The sequence below is a fragment of the Parasteatoda tepidariorum genome, chromosome 10, assembly GCF_043381705.1.
Source record: "Parasteatoda tepidariorum isolate YZ-2023 chromosome 10, CAS_Ptep_4.0, whole genome shotgun sequence".
NCBI classification, from domain to species: domain Eukaryota; kingdom Metazoa; phylum Arthropoda; class Arachnida; order Araneae; family Theridiidae; genus Parasteatoda; species Parasteatoda tepidariorum.
In genome coordinates, this window is record NC_092213.1 from 19,099,370 (window position 1) to 19,124,092 (window position 24,723).

Consider the following 24,723-nt stretch of genomic DNA (forward strand, 5'->3'; position numbering starts at 1 on the left):
CTTTACCATTCTTTCTAGTTACGTTTCAGTGCTTGGCAATCTAAACTTACATTACGAACATGTGAACAGCAAAAAGAACAGAGACAAAAATGCTTGTCTTTTCTATATTCTTTTTTGAATCTATTCTAGAAAGATGTGACCAATAAATTACTTTATTTTAATAGATTACACACAGATGGATATATTTTTTCATAGCATTCAATAGCAAAATCAACATTTTGAAACTGAAAATTTTTTTGTCGGTAAAAAAAAATTCATGAGCTAAATACATCCACAAGGAACAATAGCAAACTTTGTCTAGTTATATCACAGGTGGTCAGAAGAAATAAATCTGCAATCATAAAATAAATACAGAACCAACATGTTAATAATAATAAGCAACAAGTCATATCAGTTTAATGATGATTAAAAAGTGAATGCTTTAAACATGCTTTTGCTTTTCATTATACACAATACCCCCTCGACATATGCAAAGTACTGTACAAAAAATATTTATTCATCTGTCTTTTGATAAAACAACAACAGGACATAAGAAAGTAGACCAATAACGTAGACCTAAAAAATATTTTTATGGACAGAAAATTTTTTCTTCCGATTTCCGTCTTCAAGTCTGCCTTGTTTCCGCCTTACTTCTGTCTGCGGACATTTTCGAAAGACGAAAATCCGTCTTGGGGACGGAAGACTTGCACCCATGCCTGGCTGATTCTCAAACTCTTATTTAAACTCATTATTTTTTAATATTTTATTTAACAATGGTAAAAAAAAAACTTTGAATTTTAAGGTATACTATGTTTGCATCATTTTAAAGAATATAATTTTACATGGCAAAATACAAAAATCAGTCGAATAGTTCCTGAGAAATCAAATTTTAAGTATCTGACTTTTCTGAAATTTAATTTCTGGTTAACTACTCAACAGATTTTTCTCAAAATTTTTGACCATTATCAAATAAAATAAAAATAACTAATAAATATTTGCAAAAAATTATTTCTTGCATGAAATTACTTTTGGACTAATGAATTTTAAAATTGTGAGCAAAAATATTTCATACATATTTTTTTTTTCAATTAGCTTATGTACTTTTTGAGAGATAGCAAATAGTAAAATTAATATTAAGAAGTCCAAACTTTGCACCAAACTATTGGGACCTCATATCCCAGATTGCAGCTATCCTCTATACTGCTTAAACATCTTTGAACTTTGCAATATTGTTTTGCATTAACTGTTCACGGATCCAATTATCACGAATTTCATGCATAAATAGTGAGCAGAGAAAAACCTCTGTAATCAAAACACTTTTATCACTATCACACTTAATACAGAAATCACATGAAGTTAAATGACGCTGCAAAGTAGTGACATATTCAGCTATGGATTGTTTTTAATCTTATTTGTTGATAAAAAAAATTTAGCAACAATATGATATGGGAGATACTTCCATATCGCAATTTGTTGCGCCAACTACAATCACCAAGGTGGCAAATAGATTTTAAATAAATAAAATAAATAATAAATGCAAATAAAAAAATTAAATAAACAAAGATGTTTGCAAAGGGGTGGCTATAAGTTATACATTTCTAATTCTTCCCTTTCTGTGATTTTTTTTTATTTTCTCACAGGTTGCTGCCAAGATTTGACGATTATTCTGCCTAGATCACAATACGGAAATCTCTCCACAATATGTTTCTTTAGCATGAGCATATGGGAGAAACATTGAACAAATTCGTCATTTTTCAAGTCTTTCAGACATTTTTCTGGTCCAAAACAAGCAGAATCTGACTACTTCTTTTTATAGTGCACAGAACCAATAGAAGTACGCAAGAGATGGAGATTTTCATACAACGGGAATATTTTTCTTTATAAATAGCATAATTTCAAAAGGGATTGATATTCTTAATACATTCTGAAGTAATTGGAAGATTCTTTTGTGATTTAAGCTCTTCATTTAACAATTTTGGCCAGTACATTGGCGAAAAAGCAAATAATGTTTTGAAATGTACTGCATCCATTTCGGCAATACTAGAAATGGCCCTAATTCATACACAGTGAAATATAAATTCAATTTTTTTAGCACTGCTATACGAAAACAAAAAAAGTTTGATTTTAAAATAAATGTACATTGCGATTCGAAAATTATTTTATAGTTTTGAATTTAGAAATCGTAGCCAACTTATTGTATTTTTGAGAATTCGTGAATTAAATAATGTAATGCAATATAGTAGAAAACAAACTTGGACATAAAAAAAGAGAGATTAAAAACAGTACATACCTGCCAAGATCGGACGAGGATCTGGAGCTTTCAACGAGTTCGCTCATTTTCAAAAGATTCATTAATTCGGCGTCATCTTCAGCAAGTTTTATTTTTTTACAAACTTTTCTTTTAATAAGTTTAATACGAGTTTTACTCGACTTACCTGACATGATGCCTTGCGATAAATATCTTAAAAGATGAAATCAGATTTAAATATAAGGACAAAAGACGTAAACACTTATTAAAGAGACCGCAATACACTTAAAGAGAATCAGGTTACGGTTGCAGTTGCGAGTGGTATACATCACAGATTTCAGTATTTAGTGAAAACGATCGATGTCATGACAAAAGCACGATTACAATATTGATATCAAATATTGTCCGAGTGTGTTTCGGATATCTCTAAATTTATATTTTAAATTTATTTTTTGGAATTATAACAATTTGACGTCATTTTTTGTCTTTTAAATGATTAATTTTGATTTAAGAACGCAATAAAGTTTTAAATGAAAATTTTACAAACAGATCTTTAATGTGAAATCGACGGGAATCGTACAATATCGTACACACAATTTCGATTTTCGCCAATATTGACAATGTCGGTCGATGTAGACTAAAGCTGTTACAATATCCCTGTGCTACTTGGGATATTCTTATTTTAATGTAACCTGTATAGTTTCTCTCTCCATTTATTAAAAAAATAATTCTAACAATTTTTAATAGCAAATTTACTTTTATTTTTTAATATATAATTTCTATAAGTTTATATAATATTATATAACTTATAAATATTTAATATTTATAAGTTTAATGATATGAAATTGTCATGTACATGGTTCGTTTGAACATGTTACCCTTTTTTTGACGGAAGATCTGACATCTCAAAATTTCTACAACGGGTGTGTTTACCCGTATTCAAAAATACGGGGTCAGGTTTCTCATATGATCTAACCATAAACAAATCATATTTTTCATTGTTGTATATTTTGAGATAGGATCTTCCGTATATTGCTGAGATACAGAACTGTTTTCCTCTTTCTGGGGAACTACAACGTTGTATCCAGTAACAAGCCCTTAACGATACTAGAATCTTGAATTCTATATAGAGTAACGACACATTTGTGTCCTATTCTTATTTCTTTCATTCACTTTGAAAAGATATGTGGATAATGAAATTCTGTATATGCGTTTTTAAGTTTATTATTTTTAATTTGTTTTCTTTATTAACTTAAAAAGTTTTCACTTACAGCATTTTGTGGTGTTACTACACAGAACTTTTCAAGGAAAAAAAAATACTGAATGTAATTAGAGACTCTAATTCTTTTTGTTATATGTTTATGTGTGCATAAACTTTGATACATTACTTAAAGAAGATATTTTGATGTTAATATTACATATTGTTCTACTTAATTGGTATGCATGTTTTCTTGTATATAGCGTTTACTTTACATTTGTTATTTTTGTTTTGCTTGAATGTTTTTTAATTGATTATTTAATGTGTGTTTTGTTGTAGTTTAATTAAAAATTCTGGTGGAAGGTGTTGAAGTAATTAACCATAAATTTTCCCCTAAGTTCTAAATTTAATATGAAAGGAAATTTTTTTCGGAGAGGGGTGATGTAATATAAAATGCCTCATACGAGTCCTTCTATATTGAATGATAAGCTTGAAATAGATGTCTCTTATCAATTTTAAGATATAGAAATCGTTCTCTCACAAAGAGTCATAAAAAGTCAAGAGACCAGATAAAAGATTATGTTCTGAAGTTAATGGGCAATAATTCGTAGATAAAGTACACATTAAGATAGTCCCAAAAATTCCCCAGCCTCAGAATGTGGCGCCATCCTTTTAGCAAATCAAAATCTCTAAATTTTCCCATTTGAATGACGTTTCATTAAGATAAGCGATAGACTTTCAACCAATTCCCTTTCAGAACCCCCTTTAAATATCAGGAGCAGCAAAAATTCGTAGCTTTTCTTATTTTCATGGCTAGATAAATCCGTGCCAAAGACCAACATCCCTTCCCGGAAACCCCACCAATGTAATCCATGCAAAACTCCAACTAACACTATTTTAAATAACTTAATATAAATTTATAAAATGCCTGTTTGAATCAGCCTCAGTCTATTGAGTTATCTAGCCTTTAAAGGCATATATATATATATGAGTCGCTCAGAAGCCAATGCGGTTAGGTCCAAAACACAAAAATTGAGAAAATTAATGTTTTTTGATACATTAGTTTTTAAAATTCCTGGTTTATTAATTTAATTAGAAAAGTGTATAAATTCTTTTTTCGAGGTGTAAACTCTGCAAAAAAACAAGATATGTTCAGGATGTGTAAATAAAAACGTAACTATTTATTGAAATAATGACAGCATCTTAAAAATTTTAGGACTTATACCTTTTGGCAGTTGAAANTAGCGCGTATGAAAAATGAGTAACAAATATTTAATAAAGTTTTTTTAAAATTAATTTGTTTCCTAACTTCAGGATCGAACAAAGAATGAAGGCATGGACGCTGCTGTTGATAGTTTTTTGAGAGGAGCTGGAATCTTCCACTTCTTGAAACAGAATTTTAGCAATCCACCCAGTACTGATCTGTCTCCGGAAGTGTTAGATATGCTGACTCACCTGATGCTTGTAAGTATTAATCAATGATCCTTTTGTTTTCAATGATTATATCATCTGTGTCAATGAAATCATTAGTGATTTGCATCCATAAATTAAATCATAAATGTTCATAAAGATTAAATTAGATTACTCGAAGTAAATCGAAAGTTACGTATGCAGAGCATTGATAAACTGAGCTCTTCAATAAGTGAAGAGTAAATAAAAATTAGATAATTGTTTTCCTCTTAGAATATTGTTTTCCTTCTTGAGACAGGAAAAACAAAGTTTTACAAAATTTCGATTATTTTTTTAACTAAACTCATGTTTATGAAAATTGCAACACCATGAAGGACTTACGCGAGTGAGCTGAAATTTTCAGGAAATGCAAAGTAGAGCATAATATGCAAATGATTAGAATTTCAGACCCGTAGCGCATGCGTATGCTGAGCAGCGCCCTCTGAACGGCGGATGGATCCGAATAAATAGACGGCTGTAGCGAGGCGTTTATGGTTATCGGTGGTTATCCGCTAGTGGTAAACGTTAGCTCAGACGTTACTTATGCGGCATGAATGCTCTAGGGCAATTCCCACTGCTGGCGTGTTGTTTTCTTCTTAAACTAAACATTTAGCGGGTAACAAGGTCTTTTAACGTAGAGCTGTCCCGCAGTGGACTGATCGTTAAGACACGGTTCCCTGCAGATCACCGAAGTCAAGCATCACTGGCTGCGGTCAGTGTGCAGGTGGGTGACCACTTGGATCAGTCTGCATAGGGACCGAGGGTGTGCGGTATTGGTCCTCGTTAAACTGTTTTACCGTAAAGTGCTCGACTTCGCGTGCAGGTCGTCGGGCTACCGAAGCGGGGGTGCCATCCCCTCTGCAGAGGATCAAAATTGTGATGGCATGTCTTCGGATCATCCTCAGGGATGTTTCCCAGACCGTCGCCAATAGCCCATTGTGCAGCTCTAGTGCGACGTAAAATGAGCAAATCAATCAATCAATCAATTTAACATAGAGCTTGTGCTTACAAAAATAGGCAATTGAAAGTGTCTTATGTCGATGCATAACAAAACTTTATCGACTTAAATTTGATTTCTGAATTTTTTTGAGTATCGATGTGTGCTATTTTTTTTAAAAATAATTTATCATTGTCTCGGTTAGTTTTATGTTATGCCTAAAAGAAAGTTGGTCAAATTCTCCAGTAGCGAGGCTGCCCCAAAGCTTAAAGTTCCGAAATCTGACACTTTTACACAAGTGGACAATATTGAACTTAATTCCAAATGTTGGCTGCAATCATTACCGAATGAAGTTCTTGAACTTATTTATAGCTTTTTGCCACTCAGAGCTCTTATAGCTGTAGAAAGTTTGAAATGTGGGAGGATTAGCGATTTAATCAGAAAAACAAGGCATGAACATTGATTAGTTTTCTAATTTACTTAGTATCCTTCTTAACGGGAAGATTTTCGTATTGGTATCTAAGCTCAAAATGTCTCCAACTTTTGCTATAAACACCAGAAACTTTAAAAAAAGTTAAAGGAAACGAACCTCTGCAAAAAATTTTTTTAAAAAAAAGTTTCAGTAAAATAAAATGTTTACGGCTTGGTGATTGTAGTTGGTATTAACACAGGGATTGGTTATTGGTTATTGCAATTACATAAATTTTCAGGCTTGTGTGCTCAAAATAGGCTTATAAACCTTCGTCACGTAGAAGAGGACAGATGACACAATAGGAGAGACAGCACCAAGTAGTACCGCCTCCAAGAGGTACCTTAATACGGGGATATTTCTGTACCGTTATCTGTCTCGCCAACTACAATCGCCAAGATGCCAAATAGATTTTAAACTTGCAAATATTTTAAAAAAAGCATGTAGATGTTGCCTGGGGGTAGCTACGAGTTATACCTTTCGAGTTGGTCCCTTACTGTGATGTGTTTTTTAGGTTCTCGCAAACCACTGCCCAAAAGTTTCCAAGACTTGCCGATTACTCTGCCACAGATCACGATATGGAAATCTCTTCAACATTAACACTTCCCTATTTGAAATTATCCGCTCTCCATTGCTCAAACATTGCGGATATAGAGTGATCTGTCGCATCAACTACAATAGGCAAGATGACAAATGGATTTTAAACATGCAATTTTTAGAAAAGAAGAAAAGACCTGTAGAGATTTGCCTGGGTTGGTAGGAATTATGCCCTTTGAGTTGGTCCTCTTGTACGATATTTTTTTTTAGCTTCTTGCAGGCTGCTGCTTCTTGCATTGGTTATTCAGCCACAGAATACTGTATGGATATCTTTCCCAAATATATCAAGTTACTTATTTTTTGTGGATATCTCCGTATCGTTATCTCTCGCGCCGACTACCATAGCCAAGGTGCTAAATAGATTTTAAACTTGCAAATTTAATAAAAAGCAAAAAAACATGTAGATATAAACTCGGAGGTGGCTACGAGTTACACCTTTAGAGTTGGTCTCTTTTCACAATATTTTTTTTAGTTTCTCAACTTCCGGGTTGGCGATTTTATCAACACAGAAATGTCCCCTGATTTTCAATAAGTTGTTTTTTGTCATTTTCCTTCTTGTTTCTTTGTGAGGCGCATTATAAAAGTAAGTTTTCCATGAATCATAAAAAGGAACACATGATTAATTGCAACAACATGAAATGAATCAATACATTATATTATAACAAAGCTCATACCCTATAAAGAATTATTGTAAATCATTTCTAATTTTTTGATTAACCTGAAAGTTGAAAAATGGATTGTGACAAAATTTTTGAAAATCACCCTATTAATAATTTGCTAAATAATGATCCATAAAAATCTGATTTAGTTGAAAAGATTAATTACAAAAGATACTACAATAACTCATCTGTTTCAGATCCACAGGAATTGTAACAGCACATGACATTTGATGGGATAAGTTTTTGTGTGTAGTATGGAGTCTGTATCTACATGTTATTATAATGGTATGCTCATGTCCAGAAACATCTGGACTTTGGCAAGTGAGATACATTTTTAAGGATAATATGTCTTATAATGAACCTGCTGCAAAAGATGGTTATTATATAATAAATCTATGATAATAAGTGGATTTTTTCATATAACAATGTTTTCTTGTAGGATTAATGATATTTAAAGTTAAATAACTTTAAAAAAATAATAAAGTGCATTTTCACTTTTATGACTAAATTAGAGATCTGTCTAGGTCTTAAGAGGTAACCTATTTTGTGAAAATTTAGTTGTAATTTGTGAAAATTAAAAATTATATTAAAAATTCATGCAAAAATATGGTAAAGGAGGAAAATATTTTGAAAAATTGTCACTACAAATAAAAATTATTTATGACTGGTAGATTTCTATACATTTTTCCCCATGTATTCAAAAACAATTTTGCTATTGTAAAATTTTGGGCTAAAAATTGTATCTAAATTACAAAATGCATAAATCCATAAAAATCATTGTCCATAATAAAATTTCAACTTGAATTTAATAAAAACATGCATTTAACAGTACTAGTAGTAAAATTTATTTTAATTATGAGAACATTTTCAACTGGGTCATCCAAAAAAAAGTTTCAGTGAAGAAATTTTTTGTATAAAAAATAAGCAGAAGAAAAAATATGTTAATTACAAAAAAGGCCCGTTAGAATAAATTTACAATAGCGCTTAAGATAATGTTCGAATTTCGACTCCCTGTGAAATTTATAGAGGGAGAGTCTTGTCGTTTCCTTTTGAAAAACTCAGCAAAAAAAAAAGATCGCTTTGATATGGCGTAAACGACCGGTTAGGCTGTCCACATTGCACTATCTGACCAAACACGTGCTATCTTTTCGTAAAAGGCAGCTGACAGAAAAGCTCTTCTTTTCCATAAATTGCAACAAGAACAGGGTTTGCATGAGAACTTGCTCTTTTATTTGGGAAACTACCGTTTTTCCTAAAGTTGAATTTGTGAAGGAACCGCTAAACGGTTATAAACTTACCCTGGACAAACCCCTGTTAATGTACATTTTTATTTTATTTATTTTATTTGATGTGAAGCAGCAGCACAGCTTCATTAGCTGAGCGGATAAAAATAATATTAAAAAAACTATCCTCAAATTCTAAAAATAAATAATCTGATTTAATAAAACTAGAGAGCTTAGAGTAGAAGAGAGATGTTAAATGAGAGACTACTTTGATTTGTCAGAAGGAAAAAATTTCTGCCTGAGGCTATTTTTCAAAATTCCCCATTCAAATAACGTGTGGAGTGGAAATTATTTACATTAAGAAATTAATATTTTGGCAAAATAAAGGGGCATAGAAACTTTATTACTACTTTTTTTACAATAAGATGTTTTATGGTTTTAGTAAATGTAAGCATTGTTGTATAAAAATGGATTACTTATTCATTATATGAGTTTATTTTTATTGGTACATAGTTTGCTCCTTATAGAATGAATGGGGTTTTAAAATATTTATTACCTTAAGAGTAATGTTTCAACCTATAATGAACAATATTTCTATCTAAATTTTAACAATTCGGGGATATTTCTGTATCATGATCTGCCTTGCGAACTACAATCAGCAAGGCAGCAAATTGATTTTAAACCGGAATTTTTTTTAATTAAAACATTTAGAGGTTTGCCCGGTTGAGTACAAGTTATACCCTTTGAGTTGGTCCCTTTCTGTGATGTTTTTTTTTAGTTTCTTGCTGGCTGCTACCCAGAAGTTGCCAAGATTTGGCAATTCTTCTATCACAGATCAAGATACAGAAATTTTGCCTACCATTATTTAAGAAATAGTTCTTTTAATCGAAGTTCAAGAAATGGACAGTATTGCAATATTACTTTGATGATTTGGCGTCGTATAGTGTTTGTCAATTAACGTTTGGTCACTTTCTTTTAATATTATTTAAGTTTACTTTTAATTTAAACCTAATGTATAGTTTTATGTTATAAATCTGTAGAGAGTGTAAATTTTTTTTCCTAGTAGAACAGTACACAGTCTTTTTTTTTATTCAATATATTTTTTAATAATTCATTCTATTATGCTTTTTATTGCTCCTGAAATCAATTACAATCACTATTTTTTGTGTTCTATTTTTTTTCTTTCTTACAATAATATTAAGAATGAGGTTAAATATATATTTTTTACTTTGTTTAAATGTCATGTATACATTTTATGCATTATTTGACGATGATTATAGTGATACTTTTTGTTATATTAATTGATTTTACTTACAATATTAAGCAGTTTATAATTAGTTATAGAAATTTTATGTAATCTCTAAATATTTTATGTTTTTTTCTTCAATTGGTAAACTTAGATTAAAAACTTTTTGCGAAACCAAAAGCTCAATTAAAAAACTTTTTACACACATTGATTGACTCTTGTAACAAGTTTCATCCATTTTCGCTATATTTTTTTGAAAATCATGTTTAATAATCCTAATATCAAAATACTTTAACTGATTATTTTATTTTAGGTTTGCAGACTTTTCTTCTTGCAATGATATTCTTCCGACTGAATTGCAGCAGTTTATTTCGAGTGACATAACAAGGCATATACGGGAAATAAACTTCACTAGCATATTCTTAGTGAATACTTCTGATTTAGTGAAAGTCATTGTGCGATGCAAACATTTAACTTCACTGACTGTTGTAGATTGTGGGGTGACATTTGATCACATGCAGCGTATTCTTGCACAATGCAAACAGTTGAAAAAGTTGTGTTGGGATGTGCTCGCCACTGTGGGTGAAGAGAGTGACACGTCAGAACTGTCCAGAAGTGTATTGCAGATTACAAAGTTGCATTTTTATATAGATTGCCCTAAGTCCTCAGAAATTGGATTCTTTTTGCTCAGACTCTGCCCGGCTGTTTCGGAAGTCTGCTTCAATTATACTTCATTATTGTCACCTCATTTACCTTTGAGAACTTGTCATAAAAATATAGTTTATAAACTCCATTCGCATCCTGTTTGTCCAGTAAACATCATTCTTGATGATTACTTTGAAAATGTGCGATCTGTGTATGACTGCATCATGGCTACGAAATGTTGTCATTGTCCCAATCCAGGTAATATTTTCGAGTACTTTTATAAGGTTATTTTAACATGAAAAGTTTGTTCACAAAGTTTTTTTATAGTGACAGTCAAAGTTATGAATGTTTTTCATCATACAGTACGAAAAAAATTATACTTTCTCTTAATAAACAAAATGTTTTTTTTTGACAGATAAAATTTTTTTAAACATAATTTAAAACACTCAAAAAAGAAGAGAAAGAAAAACAGCGAAAAGTCAAGTTTATTTATCAATCTTGAAAAATCAGGAAAATGTGAGAGAATTAAACTATCCAAAAAGTCAGTATTAGTAAAAGTCATTAATTTGAGTTTGAGGTACCTACCTAAAAGTTCTATATTTTTTTAAAGAAAAATTTGCAGTCTAATTGTTTTTTAAGAGAAAGTTTATTTTTGAATATAACCAAGAATTTATGCTTTGCAATATATATTCTATGTACAAATTAGGCATATCTGGAAAATTAATAAAATGTTGGCCTCTGATTTAAAAAATCAGGGAAATTTGATAAATTCTGTTTAGAGAGGTTATGAATTTTTTTCTTTGAAAGTTTCGTCATCCAGTTCAATAGCTTTTAGTGATTTTAGTTAAAAATATTAAATTAATGTATGTCTTTGTTACAGAAATAAAAGTTCCCATACAAATACTGATATTAGGAATTTTAAAGTAATATTTTTAGATAAATACTCTCTAATTGTAGTAGTATTTAAATGGAATTAATTGAATCGAAGTAATCATATTTTAATATCAGTTAGTATGTTTTCAAATGTCTTTTGATATGTTGATTTTTAGCAAAACAGAAAGGATCTATAAGAATAAAAGAATAAACCAAACTCCTATTCATCTGATTTGTTAATGTTTTTGTGGAGTTAAAAAAGTATTAAATCTTTATGTAGATATAGTTATGTTATGCAGATATAGTATAAGTTCGGAGAACAGTTTTCTTAAAAAAGCAAAACATTTAAAGCTGTTTTCCTCACATTGAAAAAATTCATTTAATACCTAATTCACTTTGTTTTGAGGTTTGATAAGATCTAAAATTGTGTATTAATATTAGATATAAATGAGAAATAAATAAAGTAAAGAAAAAGCCAGATGAAAAGAGTCAGATGATATTTTTATGTAATTTCTGCTGATTGCTGTTATATTTCTTTAAAATGCTTTGAGTTTGAATCGATAACTGTGCTTATCTTAGCGATATATATGTGTTATATAAAGGTCAGAAAATAAATATATAAATTTTTTAAACATCAAACAATGTCTGATAATAAACATGAAAAATAAGTTAGTAGGTTATAATTACAGATTTTAGTGGAAGAACTTGTGAATAGGTTAGTTTTGTAGAATTAGCTTGAAGTTATTTTTCAAATCATTATTTGGATTGAAACATTAGAAAATTTTTTGGGAATCATGATTTTGAAAAGAAATCCTCTTATTTGAAGACATAATAAAGTAATATCTTGGGATATCTTAATGTTTCTCAGAATATTCTTAATTAGAAGAATTTCAGTGTTTTAAAAAGGGCATTTTCATATGCTAAATTAGTTCATTATGTTAAGAATTTCTCACAAGTTGTATAAAACTAAATTTGCATCATAATTTTAAGCAATCTGATGCTGAGGAAATTTATCTTAGACCACATAATTTTATTTTTTCACTAGCAGATAAATTTATAAATGTTTTGGAAGGTCATGTCATGTAATTACTGAAACACTCTTATGATCTTGGAAAGGTGGGTACATTTTAAAAATTAGTCATAAGCAATTGAACAAATAACAATACAACTTATACTTTTTTTTATTTTTAACATTCTGAAATTTTTTATTGTATTTCGATTTTAACTAACTTTTTTAAAGCATTTACATATTTTTAGTTGGTTCTCTACATATGCCAATGACTGCTCCTTATTTACAAGTGGTTGCAAGCGCTGAAGACTATCCTTCATTAGCACTTATTCCCGAAAAAAGTGTTCCAAAACTAGTTTTGTATTATTCCAATAAGATTTTTTTACGGCAAAAATTTAAAGACATTAAAAGAGTTATTGGAAAGAACTTGACAGTGTTAGCTGTGAAAGAAATTGAAATTTTATCCACAGAAGTTGACACTGATGACGAAGAGGAAGATAAAATTTCAGTAAGTTGATAATTTCATTTAGGCATGTACAGTCTTATAAATTGTAAACAATGAATACTTTTCCAGTATAAGCAAGTGAATTTTGTATAAGTGAAGCAAGTTATAAGTAAGTAAATGTTATTTTTAATATTTTATTCTGTTAATCAAAACTAATTAAAATAATCATTTGAATTAGTTTTGAACTCTTATTCATTTTGTGANCAATGAAGTAATACACTAATGGTTATTTCCAAAATGATGGTAAGGTAAACATCTTTCAAAAAAGAATGAATCCTAAAATCTTATGAGGAAAAAAAATTTTTTTTTTTTAAAAATGGCGCAAAAATGTATCGAATTTCGTTCCGGTTTTTTGGTTTTCCGGTTTTCTGATTTCCGGATAACGGGTTCTGTACTGTATAAGCAAGTGAATTTTGTATAAGTGAAGCAAGTTATAAGTAAGTAAATGTTACTTTTAATATTTTATTCTGTTAATCAAAACTAATTAAAATAATCATTTGAATTAGTTTTGAACTCTTATTAATTTTGTAAGTGCCAAATTTTCATTAGGAGGCGGAAAAAACTACAGCTCTATATCCTTATTACAACATTTGATCAATAGTAATGTGTTTTCCGACGTATAATGCGCTGCTATCATTTCTGACAAGACAAAAGTAGGAAATAGCTGCGTGTAGTCTGCACCAGTGTATAATCTGCCAAGATAGCCAATATCATAATGCCCATTTCTATTTTATTACTGAAATTACTAATATGAAAAACGATTACGAATTCTTGTGATTTGTATAAATTTATTTGATTTAAAAATAATATTATTTTCTCATTTATAATTATTTTTTTAAAAATAAATATGGCAGATTGCGATCATTTTTATCAACAAGATTGTATGGCATCATCTTTGACTGGGTAAAAATTTGTAACTTTCAGAGATATTCTTTTCCTGGCTTGTCCTGAGATCAGGTTCTGGGTGGCTAGACGTATTACAGATGTTATGTTTCTGGTGATATTTTCATATTTAAAATTTTAATCGATAAAAGGAGTTTTAAAATTCTCAATTGATGCAATGTAAATTTACTACCACTGCTATAAATTTATTGTGCCTATGGCAAATCTGTAAAAACATTTGCTAACTTTTAATGTCTTTTAAAAAAGACTACAGTAGAGTCTCAATAATTCGAGGAGGGCGAGACCAAGCCTACATCGAACTTTTAAAAACTCAAATTATCGCAAACTTAAAATGCAAGAGATATTTAAATAAATGGAAACAAGGCAATTTTTAAATTTCAGGATTTGATTGAAAAGTATGTTATAATTAAAGAAGTTTGAGTAACATTTGAAGCTCTGGGTACGTTTTCAATATTCATTATATAACAGCATCAGGTTAATTGTACTTTAAAATAATTATCTTATGTTTTTTGTTTAAACAAAACACTGTTCACGTGTTTCAATGTTTAATACGTAAATTTGTTTTTTCAGCATTCAATCATAGTAATCATCGTAAAGCCAATCTTAATAACCGTTCCATGTGGTCATTATTGCATCATTATTGTGTGTATTGGTCATTCTTTGGAAGCAAGACTGACTTTTTTCATTTGCTCAGATTTATGGTAAATTCGAGCAATCGAAACTCGAAATACCAAAACTCTACAGTAATTTAAATGTACTAAGTATTTTATGCAAATGGAGGATGTCACATAAAGAATTTATTTGAATTCATTCATTTATTCTTTAAAAGAGGAACAATATTCATAAGAAAAGTTTGAATAGCAGAATTAACTGCTTTGTCTATTTTCTTAAATAGCTATATTTATTTTCTTAAATACACAACTCAAGCTATGTTCATTTTAATACTGTGTCCATTAGTTTATTTCGAGCAACATGCATTTTTGCAAACATTCATTTTGAGCTGTGTCCATTTTTGTAAAAATGCTTTCAGAGCTATTTCGAGATTTAAAAACTCTCCGAGGATTTATTTATTTGGCCTTAGTATGTTGCTTTATTTTTAATGAATTGAAAAATTTCCATTTTTATGATTCTGGAAATTTATTTTAAGACAGATAAACTTGCTTCAAATTTAAATTTTAGTAGCTTATGTTAGTATTAAGAATTTTTTTCTTTTGTTATTTGTTATAACTTTGCTTGTGTTGTATTTCTTAACAATTTAGTTAAGTTAAGTTTCGTTGTAACTGTTAAGATTTAGTTTTTTAAAATTCTGTTCAATTATTTTTAGATGACTGAACTGGTTTCAAATCTCATATCAGATTGCTGTTCCATTCAAGTTCTTATCTTGTCACCCATTCACTTCAATGAACCTTTGAAACTTGATGCACTCCATTGTTTGACCGGTATATCTAATCTTTCTTACTATATTTTAGAGTTTAATGTTAATTATTATACTATAGATTTTAGCTTTAAGTAAAAAAAAAAAAAAATTATATAGTGAAACTTCCAGAAAAAACCACCTCTGTTTAGCATCCACGTCTATTTACGACCACTTTTGGGAGACACAGAATTTTTTCCATAAACTTTGTGTTAAAGAAATCCTTTAGGAGAGACCATTAAAATCACTTCCAACTACCGTGCAAATATCTGCACCAAATGCAGAAAATGTGAAATAAGGAAACGCAATAAAATATCATGACAAAAAATTTAACAAGGTAAATAAGTAGATAAAATCTATTAAAAATATTTGTGTGAGACTCTAATTTAGTGAGCTCTTTTTGAAAATACAATCTGATGTTGCAATCAGAGTGCACTAAAGACGCTGCTATCAATGATTTATTTTTACAGTTGAAAGTTAAATTGCAGACGAAAAGTTATTTTTAAAAAAAAATAAACAAGCATTTCAAACAAACCTCTTCTCATTTCTTAAAGCTAATTTTTTTGATATAAAATTTAATGCAAACTTAAACAAAAAACATATTTGTTTATTTATTTAAAATAGCTTTATCATTCATAATTGGTAAATTTGTTTTAACACATAATTATACTTTTCAGTTGGGATAATTTTTATAGATGCTAAATTTTAATCATCGATCCTTCTTTTCATGACGTCAGCAGAAGTGGCACCAAGAAAATGACATTGACAGAAAATAAAACCATATGCAAAAAATCGTGTACCTTTGATAACAATTTTGAAGTCATTGGAGGTAATCTCTAAGAATGATCAACCTCCATCAACAACCAGTTTACTGTGGAACGGAGAGTGGTTTCTCCCGAGAAGTTTCACCGTATATAAATATACATATATTTCAATGTGTAAATGATAAAAAAAATTTGTAACTTATTGCAATTTTGAGAACAAGATTAATATATATGTATACGGATGATTTTCTCAAAACGTTAACTTTTGCCTGAGACAATGAAGAAAAATTCATCTTATAATTAACTTAATGTTTATAATTTTAACATTAAGACCTTACAATTAAGTATACAAATCAATGGCCAACTATGAAAAAGCTTTAAAAATAAGTTACAGTTGTAAGTTCTATTTGCATGGGAAAATGTTATTGTCCTCTGCACTTGAACACTTTAAAAACAAACGAAAATATTTAATTTTTTTCTTTGAATCAATAATTAATAAGAAAACAATACAGGGTTCATATGGGCTGGGAATATCAGAAAACCCAAAATGGTCAATGAAAACGAGACAGAAGCCTGTATTTTTGTTTCTTTTTGGGGTATTTGATAATTGTTGTTAAAATATGTTTTTTTTAATCATTTTCTTTACAAATTAGTATCGCCTCCTTAAGTTTTTCCATACTTAATTTTTGAGTTTTTTTATCTTTTACTTTCTTGCAGCTTTGTTTTATATTTTAGGATAGTTTGTTTTATAGTTAAAGAATGAAAGCATTATATATATGTGTACATTAATTATTATTTAGAATGATACAGAATTAATTTACAAAATTTAGTATACTATGTTCACAATTTTTTAACATATTTTATGTTGTTTCAAATAATAGTTTTTTTTAAACTTATGTTTGTAATAAAATTAACTTATGAATAATTTGCTGTCACTATTTTTTTCCCCAAGGCACCAAAAATAAACTCTGTGGATTAAACACTGGAACATTTATTTTGAATTTAACTGGTATGATTGATATTGTGAGGCATGTAATGAAATAAGCTTTAATGTTTTGATAAAATGAAATCACATATGCTAATTTATATAAAAAAATTTTTTTGGAATATATTCAATTTAAAAGAAAAAGAAACTGATAAATGATTTAACATTAAAAAAAACGTTTTAATTTTTAAATTCTGTCGCAAAAGTTATGAAAATTTGTTGAATTACAATTCATGAAGTTTAAATTAATAACATCAAAACCAGTTTGATTGTTTGTTGAAAATTGTGGATCCATTAATTGCTTTATATTTCCTCTCAGCTTCCTTCAGTAATCAATAAGATTTTAATATTTTTATCTCTTTTTTGTTGTTGTTTTTTCTCCAAGCATGGATAACTTTTTTTGATTTTTCCTGTTTTAAACAATAATTTGAAACCTTCAAATGTGCAAATTTCTTTAAACTTTGTATCTAACAGTGATTATAAAAATATATATTATGACAAAAATATGCCCTATTGTTTGGAGAAAATTTAGTTGATTAAATAGTGATTTCATTTTTTGTTTTTTGCTATAATATTTTTGACAATAAATTATTTTTTATAATGGAAAAAATGGTGAAAACTAATACTACCTTAATTATTAAAACATCTCTAAAAATTGAAACTCACGTGCTTCTCTTTATAGCTAATTATCTAATTTGCTTATTCTGTATAAATCATTTTTGTAAATGAAATAAACCTTTTAAAGTTTCTTTAACCAATCCAATTGCAATAATAAATTATTTATTGTTTTAACAAATATCAAATTATTTGGATTTTTCGATCAAAGAAAAGCCCTCTGTCCCCACCCAACCTGTCTGGATAATGGGTGCCCTAACATAGTTAGAAAAAATTTTAAATGCTTAATTTTTTGAAAGAGATTTCTTTTTCGATGTGGTTACGTCAATTCTGAAAGGTTTATTTTCCTAGCTGTTAAATGCTTAATATTTTGGATTTACAATATTTGCTAAGTTCTTCGTGGTGTGGTGCTAAATGAGATTTAACCCTGGATTTCTTGAAATGAAAGCCTTCCATAAGCAAGCTTGACTGCATTGAAGATTCTAGTAAGGCAAACACTTGCATGAATAAATTCAATTGTATATGGCATAAGGTTAGTTAAAGTATTTGTTTAATACTTAGAACTGTGTCTAACACCCAAAATGAAAAATATCCTTTTCAATCAATTTGAGATTTGGTAAATTTTGATTTAATTGATATTATAGGCAATAACTAGCTTTGCAAAAACAATTATTTTAATTTAATTAACATAACTATTTTTCAAAATGTAACTTGCCTAGTTTTTTTTAAGAAAAAAGACTTATCTTGAAATAATGTTAAAAATGTTCTATTTAAAAACTATCTTTCAGGTTTAAGAACTCTGATATTAACTTCATGTGCTTTTAACTGTGATAGGTCTCTACCTTTTTCTCACACATCAAAAGTAACCTCCCCTCAGGTAACGTCTATTTGCTTCCTTGTCTCACAATCCAAACTTTTATCATATCATTCTATAGAGTGCCTGTTTATAGTACTATTGAGAGCAAGTCATTTTATTGAAATTATTGGAGTTGTATTTAGTTAATGTCACTCCTTTCAATTAATAAATACAGAAACTACTTGTAACCATATTAAAAATGTATGAAAATAAGATTTTTCAAGCATATATCGTTAAAACTTTTTGAATATCAATGCTAGTATGTTGAGTAATGACTAAAAGACTACTGTTATCAATCAAGTTAAATGAATTGAAGCTTAAATTACATTTTTTAAATGAGTTAAAATTATTTCTCACTCTGACTTTATTTGATTTTAATGGATACTGAAATCTAATTTTTGCTAAAAATTACCTTATAACCAAAATACTCTTCTAAAGTTCTTTTATTAAATAATGCAGCTAAAATATTTTTAAACTATGCACGGTTGCCACATGGTACATATATATAAATAAAATTGTGGGGAGAGTAGTTATCGACCATGTCAACCTTCATCTATGAAAAGGTACCCGACATAGAATCAAGTTAACACGTCTTATATACTAGTGAATTGGAATTGTATTTTTGCAGTATTAGACACACTAAAGTACTCCCCCATCAGAATTATATCTGTGATGGAATTCCATAAACGGATACCATTAGTTGATTCATTGCTGTTTTGTGAGAAGCCTGAAGAGCTGTATTAAGATCACTGTACTTTTGAGTGCTGATCGTCAGAGCTATATTAAGTTCATGGACGTGGTTGCTCCCTTATTGCCTTTAGCAGTCGAGTGAATGTGTTGTATGTGATCGTGACTGAGTAGCAACAGCGGAGGTGGATAATGTTGCAGTCAAAAGTAGCAAGTCAACTGTTCAACGTGGTTCATCCATAGAAGTAGGCGTGTTCAAATCGAAGTGGGCGTTACTGTCAAGATAGGCGTGTTCATATCGAAGTGGGAGTTTCTGTCAAGGTAGGCGTGTTCACATCACGTCCGGGTCACCAATGTGGAAATAGTAGTTATCGGTAGTGTTCGTCCTTAAATATCCTTCCGCGTAGGAACTACTCTGTTTGATCTTCTTACCTTAGGCTTTCAACCCAAACCTTGATCCTCCTGCCTCGGACTCCCATGGTTTTCTAGCTGACACAATTAACAGACTCTACAAAAATAGATAAAAAATAAAGAGTGTTACTAACTTCTTCTTTTATATTCGTATAATTTTGGTGCATCATATCTTTTATCTCTAATTTAGCTTTAGTAAATATTAGTGAATAAATGAAATTTTGTTACACTTTTTGATAATATTACATGTGACTGTGAATGTTGATTTTTTCTATGTGAATGTTGAGGATGTTTTAATAGATATTATATATATCTAAATATTTTATAGCAAAAGAGCTTTGAGGAGTTAGTACGAAGTATCAAAGATGTCGAACATTTCTCGATAATAAATTGGTATGTATTTGAAATATTTTCTCTATTATTATTTTTTTTAATTACTTTGTTTAAACTTATTGAATGAGTTTAAAAAATTTTTGTTCCCAATTTACCTAAATAAATTATAATTTTTATTTTCTATTTCTACTTTATGTTAATATTTTTGAATAAAGTACTTCTGTTTTTTTAAAAAAAGTATTACTGTACAGTTTTATTATTTATAATCATAAAATGAAGAGTTTTTCTGTCTCTGTATTTTACTCTTATAACTTCAGAACTGTTTACACTAGCCTCTTGAAATTTAAACAGCACATGGAATGAGAATTTTTACCTCAATCCTAAAAATCTTTCAAAAAATTTAATTAAATTGTTCTTGAGTGACATTTGAAAAATGAAATTTTATTATTGGCACAGAACTCAGTTAAACTACAGATGATTCTCTTTCTTCAAATATTTTAAAGAAAACACATCAGTTTATTGATGCCAATGATGCTTAATCAATTTTTGTAATAGACTCTATTGATATCATGGTGTTTAGTGCAGTTTTAATAGGTATCAAATATACTAAACTTGATTGTGGAAAATTTTTCTATTATGAATTGGCCTCAATATAAAATACAGTTAACCTTTGTTTCGATCGGATAAATTGCCAAGATGTTTCTTACTAATCTAATAATGTAAAACCAATTCAGAGTGCAAAAGATATAATTAAAAAAAATGTTTTTTTCAGCTATAGTGATTGTGTTAGTGTATGTCTTTCAGCTTTGTGCATGGTTTTATAGTGTTTTTCATCACTTATTTATTGATTGTTTGCTTTTTTCACCTCAAACGAAGAACAAATATTCAACTAGCTTTATATAATGAAATACCTATCTATGTTGTTAAATATTAAATCTCTATCTAATTCTTTCATAAATAATTTCTCTTTATTTTGTTTTTCAAACCAATTTTTAAAAATGTTTCAAGACATTTCTTCCTAGGCAATCATATGATACTTCAACTGTTGTTAAGTATTGTAATAAAATGAAATTTTGCTAAGTTTATTTTTGTGTCACTATTTAGTTTTACTCATTTAATTATCTCCAATTTTTTAATGACATCAATTTAATGTAAGTTATTATTTAATTACCATTTGAATTACTGTAAAATTCTCTCAACCAAATACCTTTAATATAATTTTTACTTTAGCAATAATTTGGGGTCCTGGGAAGACGTCTTCAACTTCTGACTTTCTCAAACTTTTACAAGAACACCCATTTTTTGTAATAGAACCTCACTTTTCAGAATCTCTTTCATCCAATATCTTTTATTTTGTTTTATAACCGTCGTTGAACAGCCGACCAGATTTTTTATGTTTGCGACTACTACAGTTCAACTCCGTATCCTTGTAATTTTGAACCCAATCAAGAAGACAAGGGAACTCTTGGATCAAGTATTGGGAGAAATTTGCCTTTGTGGAGGATTTTTTGATGAAACTAACCCGCATTTGCATTACATGGAGAGGAAAAACCTCCAATGGTTAGTCTGACGGCAAGGGGACTCTAGCCTATGATTAGGGTTGCAAGTTTGTCGCGGGAAAAAAAGACACAAATTCGCGGGTGATTCGCGCAAAAGTTTTAAAAATTCGCGAAATTTTCGCGGATAACATATGCACTGATATTTACACCGAAAATCAATTTAAAAATAATAAAAAGCATAAAAAAGTTACAAAATTTTATTTTCAAGCAATATTAATGCCGTTACTTAAATGTACAGAATTTTGATACAAAATATTATACAGTGCCCGCGGCTAATAAAATCACCGGATAATAAAATCAGCCGCATTATAAAATCAAATCGGCAAGAACCGAATCGTTACAATATTAATACATGTTAAAAATCATCCTTTAATAAAATCAATGCCGCCGCTTTTTAAAATCAAAATTTTGACTACATAATAAATCAAAGGTGCAATATTTCAGCTTTTTTTGTTCTTATTTATAAAATTTTATTTTTTCGAAGTTTAAAGATTTTTTTAGAAGAAGCAACAGTTACTCACAAACCTGTGAAACAGGTGTGGTTAGCACTTTCCTGCGATATACATAGTGTAAGAGTTAAGGAAAAATGTGGGTGGTAAGCGGCGAGTTCATAGAAATCAATTTATCAATGTTAATTCCTTGACTTGAATGAAGTTTGGAGAAACCTATCTCACTCAACAGGGGGTCGAATTCTTATCTTACTTTTTATTGAATGAACCATAGAAGGGAGAGAAGTTTCTTTTGTTATCTATCTTAACAGAGAACATGAATAGATTTCCAAAAACTGTCTGTGCACATGTTCCATATTATTTAAGCCGTTTGAGTAAATTATAGTTAGAGCACATATCATTTTTAAGTTCGTTTGGTATTAAATTTTATCAGCATGCCGAAAAGGCAGGTTTTGAGTCTTAAAGATAAATTCGCAGTGTTGCAAAACTATGATAAGCTTCCTAAATGTACAATGGGGATGGAGATGGGGCTCATAACTGTTTCGAAGAAATGCTCAGCAATGAAGAAAATGAAATGGACGAGAATTTTTCATGTTACGTAGCTATTGACGATAACCTGCAAACACCAGGAGAAAAATCTGATTCTAAAATAGTTACAGACATCAAAAATTGCAAAGTTGTTTCCCATCAAGAAATGGAGGAATCAGACTCAGAAAACGAAATAAACTCATCAGTGCCATCTTCAATGGAAGTCAGAAAAGCACTTAATGTATTGCGGCAAGCTTTAGAACAAAGAGAAGGAATATCAAAAACTATAAAAACTTCTATAAACTCTCAAATGATGTTGAAAAGTTTATTTTAAATACTGCAACTCGAGCAACCATTGATCGGTGTTTTGCAAAACTTTTGTAAATTTAATCTTATGTAGGGTTTTACTTTATTAAAATAATTAAATTAGTTAAAATAAAGCATTAATGTGGTCATTATTTCAGCTTTTAAAGTGCTTGCATTTAGAATATATCGTAAAATTTGTTTTTTGTTTCAAATATTGAATCCCCTCTTAATAAAATCAGCCGCTTAATAAAATCAAAAGAGCATAAAACGAAAGTGATTTTAATAAACGGCGGGCACTGTACATGGTTAGGTTATTCTTGCTAATGTTTCTCCTTTCATCACTCAATACAATTTTGTATTTTGAAAAAGATTGTTCGGCATCCACGCTATTAGTTGGTACTGACAAACATCGAATTGCCACTTTAGACAGTTTTGCATAGTATTCCATCTTCGATTTTCAAAACAGAATTAATTGTCTACTTTCAACGTGTAGTTCATTAACTGTCGCTTTGTAAGCATTAAATTCGTTCTTCAACTCTTCTTCATCCTCAAACATGGGGATAGAGTTAAAAATAAAAGAACTATCATCTTCTTGGAAAACATCTAAGTATTTAAATTGACTAGGATCAAAAGCTCTGCATGCTTTAAAAAAGCTTGATGCTGGTTGACAAAATCTGTGTGTTGTAATGTTGCCTTCAAAAAAGTATGCCTGAATTTTTTCCTGGCATGATTTTAAAGCTTTTTTAGATTTCAAGTGCTGGCAGGTTATAGATTTGCTTTTTAAATCTTCAGCAAGATCAGACATTTCATTAAAAATAACATGCGAACTCTGTTATCTTGCTCGTATGGCTCATTTTACCATCTAAGAAGAACTGAAAACTTTCCTTAACCTCGCTTGAAAATGAAATGAGATATTTTGAGTAGACTTTGCATTATTTTTGTAGGAATGAAAATTAAAATACACTTTCCTGTTATCCATCAAAAGATTAAAAGAGCCGCTCTTAAGTATTCTATTGTTAACAAGCATTTCCACATGCCTTTCTGTACCTATTGAAATAATCAGTGTAAATATATGTACCTTCTCATTACTAGGAATTTCCTGTGAAAGAGTCAATTTTTCTTCTTCTTTTGTTTTCCTTTATCTTTTATATTCTAGTTGACTGTTAGGAAAGAGAGGCATTGGTGTCAATCAGTCAACAAAAAGATAAGAAGACCACTCTTTTTGTGACCACCAGTCTTCAATCAACTTTTCAGTCCTACTAATTCCAGCAATGAAATTCAATCCCCCAAATAATTTGTTATCTACAAATGTCTTGTGGTTGCCCCCCCCCCCTTTACATGGTGAGTGCTATAAGATGGGGGCTCATACAGTGAGAGGACTGTCCCTCTGGTCAATGGAGGGGGAGATAAGAATTGATAGATTTATGAAGAATTAGAATGTAGAAAATCTTATCTTTCAGTTTGTTCATGGTATTCAATTTCAATGCAAAAGCGAGGAGCTTGTATAGAGCCTAACCCAATTCTAATGTCATTTTGCTAGATACTTTTGTGAATGCTTTGAAAAAATATAATCAATTTTTAAACTTCAGAAAAATAAAAACTACAAATATATTTTTATTGATAAGATAAAACAAAAAAAATAACTTCAAATTGTGAATAATTTTCATTTAAATCGCACGAATTGAATAACTTTCGTTCAAATCGTGCAATTTTAAAAAATATGCGAATTTTTGAAAACTTGAAATTTTGCGGAAACAGTCGCGAAAATTCGCGCCGCGACAAACTTGCTACCCTACCTATGATCCAACTACGACTGAGGATATTTTGCATCAGTACTGTGATCATTGCAAGCTGTATGCAGAATTCCTATCAACCA

At 29.6% G+C, this 24,723-nt stretch overlaps 1 protein-coding gene across 3 annotated transcripts in view; it reads left to right on the forward strand.

The window, feature by feature from the left end:
- The first annotated feature begins 5,854 nt into the window (after positions 1-5,854).
- LOC107448972 (uncharacterized) overlaps positions 5,855-24,723 on the forward strand; it is a 28,963-nt gene continuing 10,094 nt past the window's right edge. The window contains exons 1-6 of one of the 3 annotated variants that reach the window (XM_016064353.4): positions 5,855-6,261; positions 10,319-10,908; positions 12,781-13,040; positions 15,265-15,379; positions 18,507-18,595; positions 20,001-20,065. In XM_016064353.4, coding sequence (XP_015919839.2) covers positions 6,026-6,261; positions 10,319-10,908; positions 12,781-13,040; positions 15,265-15,379; positions 18,507-18,595; positions 20,001-20,065 — 1,355 coding nt within the window. In that variant the 5' untranslated portion in view covers positions 5,855-6,025. Of the gene's footprint in view, positions 7,033-10,318; positions 10,909-12,780; positions 13,041-15,264; positions 15,380-18,506; positions 18,596-20,000; positions 20,066-24,723 lie in introns of all 3 variants that reach the window. The other 2 variants (XM_043045886.2, XM_071187057.1) reach the window with 2 other exon arrangements.